Genomic DNA, 13,708 nt, shown 5'->3' on the forward strand with positions numbered 1-13,708 from the left:
AAAAAGGTGATAGAACAATGACAGAATATATATATATATATATATATATATATATATATATATATATATATAATGTCCACATGTAGTGCTTATTTAAAAGAAATTAAAATTAAATTAAAATTAAAAGTCCATGTGTGGTGCTCTTCAAAATAATCCTCAGATTCTTGATGGATATATTCTTCCGTGAAATTAACACACCATGTACAGCACATACCACCACCAATAGCAGCTCAACTCCCAATTTGACCTATGGGTAGCGCATGTCCCTTTTTAAGGGGTGCCACCAGATGTAGCCAACTATAAAACCACTCTCCTCCGGATCGAATTACACCATATATATGATTCCCACAATTCCACCAATAACACTCAAGCAAAACATACAGACCATCCTAGTGCTTTCCATATAAATCACAAATGTATTTAAAAGCCAACGATAAAATCACATTCACATATAAAGGTGCACTGACGCTGGTGCAGCAGGTAACTCGCATGTACAATTGCTCTGACCACCATAGGAGGCATCACCATTAGAGGCTGCAGCTTGTGGATGGATCGCTTGCTGTCCCCTTACTTAAAGGTTCCAATTCTGCTTGCTACGGCTTACAGGTACCTCCAGTGTTCTGTTCCGCCCTGCTGTATTGGAAAGATGTCTTATGTCACCGGCTCCACACCCCCCCCCCCCCTTTACGCGTTACGCCACTGGACTTGGCTTCTTCAGAGGGATAAGCAATGGTGCCCTTTCGTTGGTGTCAATGGAAGGAATAGTGCCCCTTCATGAATTATGCCCCACTGTTGGGGTAAGTAGAAGGAATGACGCCTCATCATTAGTTTCAGTTTGAGGAATAGTGGCCCATATCAGTGGGGGTAATAGTGCCCCGAGGGACAGATAAAAGCAAGCAAAGGGCTGCTCTTGGCCCATGTGCCACAGTTTGGAGAACAGTGGACTAGAGGACAAGCATGTCTTTCCGTTCATCATTTTGATGCATCATCTGCCTCAGTTACATCTGTTTTTCACGTGCTCCTGTTTTTATACGCCAGCCTCCTCATGATGTGGAAATTTTGATTAATTTTATTTTGTTGCACATATTTTTTCCTTAGTGTGATTCTCTCAGTGATGGACCAGTTTATATATGATTACGTGAATGAGGTAAATAAGGAGATTGAGAAATACAACAGAGAATTGGAGCAGCAGGAATATTACGACATCTTTGGACAGAAGCTGTGAGAGGTCTGCCGTCTGCTTGATGTAGTGTTCCACATTACACGCCATTAGCAAAATTGCCGCGCAGCCCAAAGCACCATCTGGAAGAAGCATTTTCTAACCTGTTTCAGATGTGATTATGCTTCATTTTCTCCGGGTTTTATAAATCAGTTTGCACCTTTATGTAGTCAATCTGTTCACAGGAGCACTGCTGGGAGCTTTTGGGTCTTCTGGCCAATTATCAGACATATGTAACATTCACAAAGAGCAAGACGCTTGTACTGAAACCACTAAATATTGCAGGGCCGCGTGTTGCACATTAAGTGTTCTCATCCGTTGTCCGCTTAGTGTGGCTTACACGCTGAAGTCAGGAGTGTTTCTTATAGTTCAGTTTTCACACTTCTGGTAAATTTTGAGCACGATGTTTTAAGTATTTAACACTCTTATGTTGACTATACTACAAAAGTATTGTGTTTTTACTTTATATAACATTGTGTCTCTGATTAGCACTTTATAAGTTGATTTAAAACATTTCAATTCCTGGTGCATTTCGGAGGCAGCCATCTTGTGACATTTTGGAAAATACAACCTATTTTCTAGGGTCCAGCATCCATCACAGAGAAAATAAACCGATGACTACTCTCAAGACGGCAGAGTATCATTCGACTGGATGCTAGTGACATCAGTGAGAATACAGACCATCCTTTCTCTAGGGACCAGTAACATTACTGAGAAAGATACCTATGTCTTTAGGAGATACTAGTGACATCACAGAGAATGCAGACTATCCTTTCTCTAGGGACCGGCAGCATAACTGAGAAAAATGCCTATCATTTTATGAGATACTAGTGACCTCACTAAGAATGCAGCTTATCGTTTCTCCGGGGACCAGCAAGCTTGAGAAAGATACCTAACCCTTTATTAGATACTAGTGACATCACAGAGAATTCAGACTATCCTTTCTCCAGGGACCAGCAATATTACTGAGAAAGGTACTTATCCCTTTACAAGATACTAGTGACATCACGAAGAATGCAGCCTATCCTTTCTCCAGGGACCAGCAACCTTGAGAAAGATACCTATCTCTTTAGGAGATACTAGTGACATCACAGAGAATGCAGCCTATCATTTCTCCAGGGACCATCAACCTTGAGAAAGATACCTATCCCTTTAGGAGATACTAGTGACATCACGAAGAATGCAGCCTATCATTTCTCCAGGGACCAGCAACCTTGAGAAAGATACCTATCCCTTTACGAAATACTAGTGACATCATTGGGAATGCAGCCTATCCTTTCTCTAGGGACCAGCAACATCGCTGAGAAAGATACCTATCTCTTTATGAGATACTAGTGACATCACAGAGAATTCAGACTATCCTTTCTTTAGGGACCAGCAACCTTGAGAAAGATACCTATCCCTTTACGAAATACTAGTGACATCATTGAGAATGCAGCCTATCCTTTCTCTAGGGACCGGCAACATCACTGAGAAAGATACCTATCCCTTTATGAGATACTAGTGACATCACAGTGAATGCAGACTATCTTTTTTTTTTTTTTTTTTTTTTTTTTTTTTTTACAAGGGACTGACAACATCACTAAGAAAGATAACTATCCCTTTACGATATACTAGTCATATCACTGAGAATGTGGCCTATCCTTTCTCTAGGGACCAGAAACATTACTAAGAAAGGTGCCTATCCCTTTACGAGATACTAGTGACTTCACAGAGAATGCAGCCTATTCTTTCTGTAAGGACCGGCAACATCACACAGCCTTCAGCGGGCTGATTAAAAAAAAAAAAAAATAGAACAGATTACCCCATCCACACAAGTAAGGTGGATAGAGGAATTCTCCCCACTGTGTTATTGGATCCCGATAAAGAGGATTCATCTGCCAGTTGGCTGCAGCTCTGATCGAACAAAAAATTTCCAACAAGCCTGTTCATTAAAAGTCTTTATATCATTTAAATCATTAGATTATTGCTGAACCACACAAATGTCAGTCCCTCTATAGTCAACTTTACCCTGTGAAGCAAGATATACCCACCAAAATCTGCCATCCTGGACCCTTGCCAGTGCAGTTTCTGATTGAAGGGAACAACAGGGGAACTAGCAGATATTCTAAAACTGGAAATTAGGTTAGTTGCTGTCTGCATCAAAAAGTGTTTAATCATTAGCATTTCAAGTTGCATGTAGACATGAAAAAAAACCTGGGCACTTAATAATGCTCACGATTAACTGCCTTAGAATGGTATAACTGACACAGTTCAGATATTATAATATTAATTTCACTGTCTGGCCATTGTTTTTCTGTGAAAGGTAAAGTTTCCTACTCATAGCAGGGCCATGGGAGATATCGACAAGCAAAGAAACGTTGAGTCCTAAGATTAAACTTGGCAGTAAGTAAGGAATGTCTGTGTTGCCTCAACGCTCACCGCTCTCATAGGGCTTCTGTAGATGGGCAAATGCAGTGCTCTCTGGTACAGTCAGCTTGCATTTGAGATGCTCTGGAGCTCCTTCTGAACTGTTTCTTACTACTTCCAAAGTTTATTTTTACACTGCCATTGGCTTTAAGGAGAGAAAAGCATCTCCTACTAAAATAATCCATGTACTCGAACCTTGACATGGGCAATTTTATGATCAAATTAGTGTTTGAACTAGATTTTTATTGCAGGCTTTGAAACAAGCAGCTGTGAGATTGACTTGCTAGACAGGTCATGGAGACCCCGCTCTAGTCACAAATGTCTGCAGTATTGAGAGGCCATTTAAAGTTGTGGGAATTAGTTGTTGCAGACGGAAATTTTTAATTTTTTTTTTTTCCCTGTGGTTTGAAAGGGTCGACATAAATGCTGAATTAATGGAAATGTTAAAGGAAAGGGTATAAGGGTAAACGCAGACTGTGACAAGCCTGCTTACTCTCCCAGTCGCAGAAAAAGCTTTCTCGATTTAAGAATCATATTTAGTGCTGTCCATCACTGTTCTTCCACTGATATACAGGAGTTTAAGCATAGAAAATTTTACTGTACAAGTTAGACCATGTATACAAAGACTGGCCAGCATGTCAGCAAAAATGCTGTGGATGCCACTTAATTTGGTGGTGATTTAAGTTGTGACCGATGGCATATCGTCTTTGTGCGTTTTCATTGTCACCCCTAGAGAGTGTTGGCCATTCTTGGTCAAAGCCGTAGCATGATCCTAGATTGCTCAACGAGCTCCTTCCTTCCATGTACTATGAAGGGAACATGGTCTGTTAGTATGGACCACACAAACCGTTTCCTCTTCTCGGGTAAATTGTCGTGAGGCCTTTAAGCATAGTATACACAGGTAATGTCGGGACGACATCAGCCGATTCAATAGAAACCGGCCGACATTTCGCCCAGGTGTACGGCAGCTGGGTGTTCGGCCAGCTTCTGATGAAGGGGCATGACCGAAAAAGGTCTGCCGACCGATATCCGATCAGGGTTCTCAGGTTTCCCTAATTTCAAGTGGATTCCAGTTTTAGGCCACTGAGTGTTGCTGTGACCCTCACAAATGCAGACTGAGAGCAGGAATAGACCTCCAAGTGACAAAGGACATCCCTTTGATTCATCTATCATTGCCCCAGTATGGTTTTTAATAATCTGTTGGCAGCTGGATTTGCAGTAAGCTGTGAACTAGCGATGTTTTCTATCTACAGTAGGTTTGCATAATATCTGGTATATTTCCTTTATTAGGTAACAACTATTTTGTTGTACACTATCCGGACCTATGTGAGATCCCAGTAAAATACAACAACGAAAACCCCAAAATTGTATTTTTCAGAAATTAAATCTGAAGTTGGTTATCACTATTTTGTAAGCCCAGATAATATCCTGTCTTCGTTCCTCACTCTGTAGCAATGTCACTAGTTTTCAATGAGTCGATGAGCTGCATTCTATTCCCCAAACCATTTCTACATGAGACAACATGGCTGCCACCGGTATACAGCAAAAATAGGATCACGTTAAAATGTTCTAGATTGCGGCATCTTTTGTTACTCCTGGGGTAATTCCTTAAAGTACCCCTCTGCCCATCTCTGTCCAAGAATTGAGCTGGCAAAAAATTGCTGATGACCAAGTGAATGACCCCACCCGGGGCAGTTTAGGCATCTGCCATGTTTACAGTGCCATGTTATGTAGCTTCTGTGTTTAAAGATGTTCACCAGTTTTCATGACAAGCCATCCACTGGGATGTGACATCACCAACCAATTGTGACATGATCAATTTAGTGACGTCACCATTCCCAAGTTTAAAACACAGCATTAGGCTGAATAACTAGAAGTGAACTAAATACCCACCATCTGGTTTCATAGAACATGACATCTCTGTAACTATGGCTTCCAGACTGCCTATACCTTTAATCTTGTGATATACTCTTTATTGTGTTTTCTTTTCTTTTTTGTGTATTGTGGCGTTTTAGCATTTAAAACAGTGGTGGTTATTGCTAATACCACTGTTTTATATAGTCTTGAGATTTTATTACGTGTGCAATCTAGATGTAGCTTGTTATTGATCTGTGTATCGAGGCCTTGGGACATGCTGCTCTGGTAGGATCCTGTCTGGTCAGAGTAGCATGTGGTCTCATAGGTAATGTAGAGCTAGGTAATTTATCTATGCATGGATCTAGTTTATACTGTGCCTCTTAGAAGGGGTAGAGACTAGCAGATGTTCCAAAGCCAGAGAAAGACTTCCAAATTATATTTAGCACAGCGTTTCTCAACCTTTTGAACCCAGAGGAACCCCTAAAATAATATTCAGGTCTTGGGGAACCCTTACTTAAACTAGTTATCAGTGGTCAATGGCATAAATGCCCCTTGTATTGGTGGTCAGCAGAAATAATGTAACCCTTACAGTGGTGGCCAGAATACCACCCTTACAGACAGCTTGTAGTATAACTGGTGTCATGCTGCTGGCTTTGCCAAATGTTGCAAGTCCTGAAACCATACAGGAACCATCAATTGAAAGATCATTGAACCACAGCTCAAGTAACCCCTAGCAACTTCTTGTGGAATCCTAGGGTTGTATGGAACCTTGGTTGAGAATGGCTGCTGCTGAATCTTCTCAGTGGTCTTTAGGTATCTGAAAAGCTTATTTTATTTGTCTTATCCATTAGTGGTGTAAAGATGCCTCACCTTTATGGCCACATATCTGCTCTTGAAGACACTAAGAAAACATTTTCTGCATACTTTTTTATTGTGTCTTAAGTAGTCAGGAAGAACTGTATTGGTTAAAGGCCGCAGTTTGATGTTAGCAGATGGGATCTGAAGTGCTACCTCAGGTCACAAAGGTGAAGAGTAAACCAGTAGTCTGAATTTATTGGTAATTCACCAGTGTTGAAAAGCGTTCCCAACCACATGACATTTTCTAAAGCTTTTGAACACCCTTCAGTATCATTTGGTAGAGGCCACCGGCTTGGTTATTCAGGAACTGCATAAATGCACCATTATGATCTAAAAATTACTTATTTTGGGTCTCACGGCCTCGGAAGTGATCGTGGCCTACCTACTGGCTCATTAATAATGGTGAAATTAGGAGACTTAGAATTGGGATACCTTGGTGCACTAGCAATATGGAGGGACAGTAATGAGCGCAGAGATCTTTAATGGTGAATTCAAGAGATGTATTTTTCCCTCTCAAAAAGAAATTTGGAATATTTAAGACAAGAGGCAGTTATACCAACCTAATGTGTTGCGACCACTAAAGAGCCATTGTAAGGACTTTGGTCTACTTACCAAATAAAGTCAAAATTTTATTGGAAAGAGTGCCTTGGCAACTTGCTGGCAATAATGAAAAGGGTAAAGTTGCCTTGGACTTCCTATAGGTGTGAATTCTTCCTGTTAAAGTGTAATTCCAGTCAAATTCTAACTGAGCCGTAATCTACTCCTACCCCCATTTTTAAGACTATTCTATCCACCCTGTAAAGGAGATGTCTATACTTTCCTATTCTGAAGGCGCTCTGGTCCAGTAACATGATCAGGTCCTATTGTCTGCTTAAGTGTAGAGGAAGAACAACCAACAATGGGTGCAGAGCCTAGGCGATGATGGGGCAGCCATTGTTGGCTCTCCCTCCTCCACACTGAAGCCGATCATGTAGCCGGAGCAGCTTCAGAATAGGTAAGTATAGACATCCTTGGAATAGTCTTGGAATGGGGGGTGGGAGTAGATTTAGGCTTGGTTAGAATTTGACTGGAATTACACTTTAAGTACTTTATGTTCCTTGTCAAAGGGTAAACACCTAATATAACCAGTTGTACCACTTAATTGTGTATATAGTCTTGCATGGAGCTGAGGATCATCCAATAACAGGTCCATAGCTTTTTCATGTTCTATAACACTGCTAGTCTCTTAACGGTGGAGATTGTATTATGAAAGCCATACTGACGTAGAATAGTCTTGTAGTCTAATTATAGTAGGGGAGACATGGACTGTATACGCACTGTCTCCAGGATAAGCGTACACCAATTTGAGATAAAAATGTGATTTGACCGATTGAACTAGGTAGTTTACTGATCTCTTTACAAACAATGCAGCTTTTAACAAAGATTTTAAAAATCCATGTTTACATGTGGTTGTTCAAACATGGAGAAACAAAAATGTAATAAAAAGTGATAAAAAAAATATTAAATTGTACCCATTGCCTACATAAATGTAAAATGGCCTTATTTTTGGCCTAAACCAAAATTCCTGAGGATGCAGCTTGCTGGGTTTGCATAGTAAAACAATGAATGCTTTACCATGTACTGTGGATTGCCAGGGTGTTGAGCCACTAGCCAAGAATAACATGGGAGGATGCAGGTCCAACACGGACATCAGATATGAAAAATTGGCAATCCTGGTTAGTGTTCCAAGGCCTTGATGCATGCATACCCCGTAGTTCAATTGGCTGCATTTTCTTGAATTTTTTTGTAGGCGGTACTATTTTTTGATTAAGTGCTAGCTGGTTTTTAAAGGGACAAGATTATAACACCTAATATATCTAGTGCACTTTGAAATGTTAATAGGGTTTGGTCTGTAATCGGAAATACCTTTCACCAGACTGGTACTGCTACTAAAGTCCACTTGTCAACTTGAGAATCATGGCAGGCATTTTTTGGAGCCTAAATCAGTTTTTAGTCTATGCGTTCACCAGGAACTAATGGCGTCCTATAAATGCCATTACTGCTTCCTTGTAAGATAAAATAGACTGAATCTTGGTTATCATGCTCGTGCATGGGGACAGGTGTATTTCTTTTTTTGAAAAATTCGGATAATTCATATCGAAATCAATTAGCTTACCTCAATTTTTTTTTATAGCCGCGATTTAGTAATAAATCGCAGCAAACTGTGACGGTGCTATTCTTTGAAACATAGCAGTGCCTTGTACTTGGTGCCATTCACAGCACAACAAAGCCTGTATGGAGCACCCATAAATTTACGATCGCTTGCTCCCCGATTTTTTTGAAAGGGATCAACGGTGCTGGTGAAAGGATTCAACGAGATTGCTCAAGATTATCTTTCCAAGTTTTTTGAGCACATTATAGAATTGCGAAAAATTAAAGAAAACTCTTTGAGGACTGAAGTTTATAAAGAGAATATTAGAAAAATAACCTACTGCGAAAATGGCATCTTTATGAGGGGGCAAGCACAATCACTGTTAACCTCTTGGCTGATTTCCAGTAGATAATTTTTGTATTAGATTTTGTAAATACTGTAATTTCAGTAGAGAAAAGAAAGAGCTGTTTAGATTTCATTTTGAATGAACTGTTTTTATTAGCAGCTGTTCAGGGCAGTTTCTGTCAATTTGGACACTTTCCATTGAAAGTGGCATTACGCTATGCGGTTTCCTGGCCTGCAGGAAAGCGCTTGTTGCGTCCTCAAGGAGTTTACATGCTTTGCCGACTTTATCATTGGCAGCTTGTGTTTATATCACAGAGTGAGTGTGACTAGAATTGCTGAAGTTATAGGAGGGAAAATCAGTGTGACAAACTAATAGGAACGTTTACAGCAAAAGCTTTTTTTCTGAACTTCAAAATCTTTTTCTTAAGATCTGTCATCATGTAGCAGAAGATGTACAGCTGCACCTCAGGGTGATTGAACCGTATAAGTAGAAAATGTTCAGAGACATCTGTAAAATTCTCAGTGTAAAGAGGTCATATACGCCAACTTATGGTCCCCATAGAGAAGGCATGTTCAACGCGAATCAAAACAGTGGACTGAATTAGGTGTAATAGATTTTCAAGGGGCCACATTATGTGCGAGGGCCACAACTACTTAGTTTCAATAGCAGTTTATAGCACTTTAACATTACAGTAAAAAAATTAAACTTTTTATCCAGAGAAAGCCCAGCTCAAGTTTTCCCATGCAGTGGGGCTGTGCCCACACTGCACGGGTTAGCTGCAGTGTGGAGAGAAGAAAGGTGTATACTCACCCGATCCTCAAATCCACCGCCAGACGGTGCTCCCTCACGATTCAGCTGGAAAAAAGTTGGGGTATTGTTTAATACAAAACCCTTAAACTGCTGAGGGTCGCAAAGGGGGAGTAAGAAAAAACATCAGTTTGGCGTGTGGATCATGTTGGTGACAATTCAAGATGTAGCCTTTATTAACTGAAAAATAGTTGGGGCCTTGATTTAGTATAAAACCTTTAAACCACAGAGGGCCTCAGAGGATAAAAAAAAAAGAGGGCCTCAGAGTGAAAAAAAAAAAAAACACAACTTTGAGGTGGGTACTGTAGACCATGTTAGCAGCTTAGCATTCCATCCGATATTTTAGCTAGATGAGGTACCCAACAGACATAACGTTGGCTTTGTTATAAAGGACTACAAAAGACTTTTGGTTACAGAAAATATGGATCTAAAACGATTTGTAAAAAAGAGTTTTGGTGAGTTTTTGTAATAATGGCCTATATATTTCTTTCTTCTGGGAATTTTTGTAGCACCCAAATTAGATCGCCTTGATGTCTCTTAATCGGTTCAATAAGCCCTGTTGCTACTCAATTTTCATCTGTCATTGCTGTAAAACCATACACCAAAAACTGTTATTCCCGCAGGCTTTTACCCTCTTCTGTTGCTCTTATGTAGGCCACCTTGGGCTACTAACCCAGTAGTAGTTGACGATAAAAACCAAGGTCTCGTAAGGTCAATAAGGAACAACAAGAATTGCATGTGTGCAGCCTTCATAGAAAGAGGTTGGCTGCCTATAAACTTGCCTATTAACATTTTTTTACTGGTTATTTAGTTGGGTAGTTATTTAGGCACTAATGAAAATAACCACCTCACCGGGAAGCAGAATTCTCCAAAGCTTGATACCTTTTAGTTGCCTGTCAAGACTTTGTGACCTGCTCTTGACTGACAACAAATTGCTGAACTTGGGGGTCCTTGTTAACTGTGAAGAAAAATCTGTAGCTTTGCAGATCTTTAAGAAGTCGGAAGGGGATGAATCCCTTGGGCCAGACATGGCTTACTAGAGTATTTTGGGAAGGTCATTCTGGATTGAGACCTCCTCAGATTACTCAACTCTGTTATTGATTTTAAAATGGATCTCCAAGTTCAAGCTGTGGACATCTTAAATAAGGATGCTCTGGAAACCTGTACAGAGAGAATTGTGTTGGCTGCCATTGCTGATCTCCTCTTGAAAATTATAGTTGCCTGGCTGTCTTTGGTTTCAATACTTGATTCTTCGCTTTTCCTTCAGTTGCTGTATGCTTGGGTTTGAAGACCTAGAGTGGAAATTCACCCCTCCACACATGCATGCATGTGCAGTCGGTGTACAAGTTGGGCATATGCAGAGATGAATAAATGCCATCCCAAGATCCCAAAACCAGAATGCAAAGATGTTGGCTTTAGCAAGGTCCTATTAATAAAGGTCTACTTTAAGCTGCATTTAAATCCCTGCATTTTTTAATGTCATCGTAGTGTGGTGCCTTTTACATTCCCCCAATGAAAGATATGCTTCACCAATTATCCAGCCAGCAAAAGTTATTTTATTGCACTACAGTAATTATATGTGAAAGTAGTCTATGAAAGCACTGAATTAGCATGACCGTCCAACAGATTTCATTTTCAGAAGAAGTCAGCAATGGTAGTTGTCCCTCTGTTAAGATCTCCTTTAAGCCTTGTACACATGTGCTTCAGCTTGTATAAGTGTAGTTAGTACAGCAAGCTTTTAAAAAGCATTTGTATAATTTTCATCAACCTTGTTAAAACCCTAAAAGGAAAAACTAAGTTTGTCAAACTTTCTAAAACTTCAAGCAGTGCTCAAGTCTGCAAAAGTGACAGCATTCCCAAAGCCATGCCATGCCGCCTAAATCAATGGCTGCTAGGGTGCTGGTGGCCCGGGGTCTGAGCATACACAGGGCTGAACATGCACCGAGGATGGAGTGTCTGGTTGTGGATAATCTGGCCCCTGTTATGCTCCCAACTGTACCACTTGAGGTGGCCACCCCAGTTGGCCTCAGGGCAGATCGGCTTTGAGCACTTCACATTTTTTTACCTTCTCTCAACTGGAGATGAAGGGTGCCTTAAAGGCTTCAGCCAAGTTACTCAAAGCTTTCTGAAACTTTGCAAAGGCTTTAAATAATCTTGCTGTACACACTGATCTTCCACAAGTTGAAATCCTGTATGAAAAAGCCTTAAAGATCCTCAAACACTACAGCATGAAAAGTTGCTTCTAGGAGATACAGCTGATACATTTATCACTTCTAGTAAAGGAAAAGTCTAATGCGTTATGTAACCGTTCCAAAAATCGTCACACTTACGTTGATTTTTTTTTTTTTTTCCTTTAATTTTGCACATGAATCCAAAATTGTAGAATACCATTGCGATATTCACAAAAAGGGAAAATTGTAACTTAGAAGCATAGAAACTGTGACTTAGGTTTTTCTTTTTAGCAATTTAAAATATTTACCTCAGAACACTAGTGAGAAAAGTCTGTTCTCTTCACATCGAAGAAATGCTAATGTTGATCTCACTCGAGTGTGCCAAATTCACTTTATTTTTTTGTTGCAGAGTTTTAACTATTTTTTTTTTTTTTGTCTTTATATTTTGTCCACCGGCACTACTGTAACTTCAGTAAACTGAACCGTGTGATTGAAGCTTTTGCTAACTATTGTATTTATTACTACTTAGAATAGAGAAATGTATGGAATGACCTTTCCATTTATTTTTGTATTACTTTTAATGTTTTTACTTGCCATTGTGCAGACCTGATTTTTACACTTTAATTCTGATGTATTGCTAAATAACAATAAACTATTTTATGTCTGTTAATTGCTGTTGCATTTATTTGTACCCTGCACACATTAAGAACAAATTCAAGGTGGAACAATAATGGGTTTTATTAGCATTTAAAACAAATAGTGCAGCTAGGGTTGCCACATTTTCTTCAAGCCAAACCCTTACATAACAAGTGAAAAACAAAATTTAATACAAAGAGATTTAAAACCTGTAAAACCTTTTTAAAAAGTGTGCTACACCAAAACACATAATACTTTTTTTTACCATACATTTAGCTTGAGATGAATGCGTGCAAAAGCAATGTATGTAGTTGTGCAATTAAGACTTAATGACACCACTACATACCTGCAAAAGGGTTGTGTGTGGATCAGCGTGCCTACTCAATTTGGCATCCCCATCAGAGTGAGTATCCAGGTCAGTGGAAGGGAGATGTGTCCCAGTCAGTCCATCGATGTGGCACTGTCCGCGGGGATGTATCATCCATTGTACGGCTCCATAGACATCCTGTGGCCACCAGGAAGTGAAACTAGCGTGGAACGCAGGTGAAAGTGTCGTCACCGGATGTACAGAATCAGAGACAATACAGGCAATAGAGGCCTGTATATCTATTGCCTGTAGTGTCTCTTTGATCCTTTATATCTAGTGACGTCACTTCCGCCTGCGTTCCACGCTAGTTTCACTTCCTGGTGGCCACAGGACGTCTATGGAGCCGAACATCGGATGATACATCCCCGCGAACGGTGCCACATCGATGGACTGAGTGGGACATATCTCCCTTCCACTGACCCTCCATCTACTGAGCTGGATACTCACTTGTATTGTGTAAGTGCATTTTTAACCTACTATTAAATGGATGGCTAAAACTCTGCACTGAGGTGGCGCTTCCTCCTCTTCCCCCTTCTTGTTTCCTACCCAGAGCTGGCTTACTCTAAGGACAGCTGCCGCTCATATCTACCCTCATTAACTCCTCCACATTATCATTGGACTGTCTATATATATATATATACTTATTGTCTATATATAACAGATGAACTAAGTGTCATTTTTTACATGGGACTTCCTATATGTACACACAGCTACTGATCTTGCGCCAGAATACTACCTCCTTTTTTTACATGATCTTTGCCTGAACTGTGCTGCATAATCACCATAGCTGAATTAATTTGTTCATTTGTACTTTTGCAATTCTTTTTATTTCAGGAATCATAATTGTGGATATTTTAACAAATATAGAGAAAGATAAGCACAATATTTTAGAAGAATTGTATTCATT

The 13,708-nt window shown here is 40.0% G+C and overlaps 1 protein-coding gene across 1 annotated transcript in view; it reads left to right on the top strand.

The window, feature by feature from the left end:
• The window catches only part of DNAAF9 (dynein axonemal assembly factor 9), a 174,044-nt gene extending 161,576 nt beyond the window's left edge, over positions 1 to 12,468 (top strand). Inside the window, 1 exon segment of the mRNA XM_073611027.1 lies at positions 1,113 to 12,468. Within this exon segment, the coding sequence (XP_073467128.1) occupies positions 1,113 to 1,225 (113 nt within the window). The 3' untranslated portion in view covers positions 1,226 to 12,468.
• The last annotated feature ends 1,240 nt before the right edge of the window (positions 12,469 to 13,708 follow it).

Source organism: Aquarana catesbeiana, linkage group LG01 (assembly GCF_042186555.1).
Source record: "Aquarana catesbeiana isolate 2022-GZ linkage group LG01, ASM4218655v1, whole genome shotgun sequence".
In the NCBI taxonomy this organism is placed as follows: Eukaryota; Metazoa; Chordata; class Amphibia; order Anura; family Ranidae; genus Aquarana; species Aquarana catesbeiana.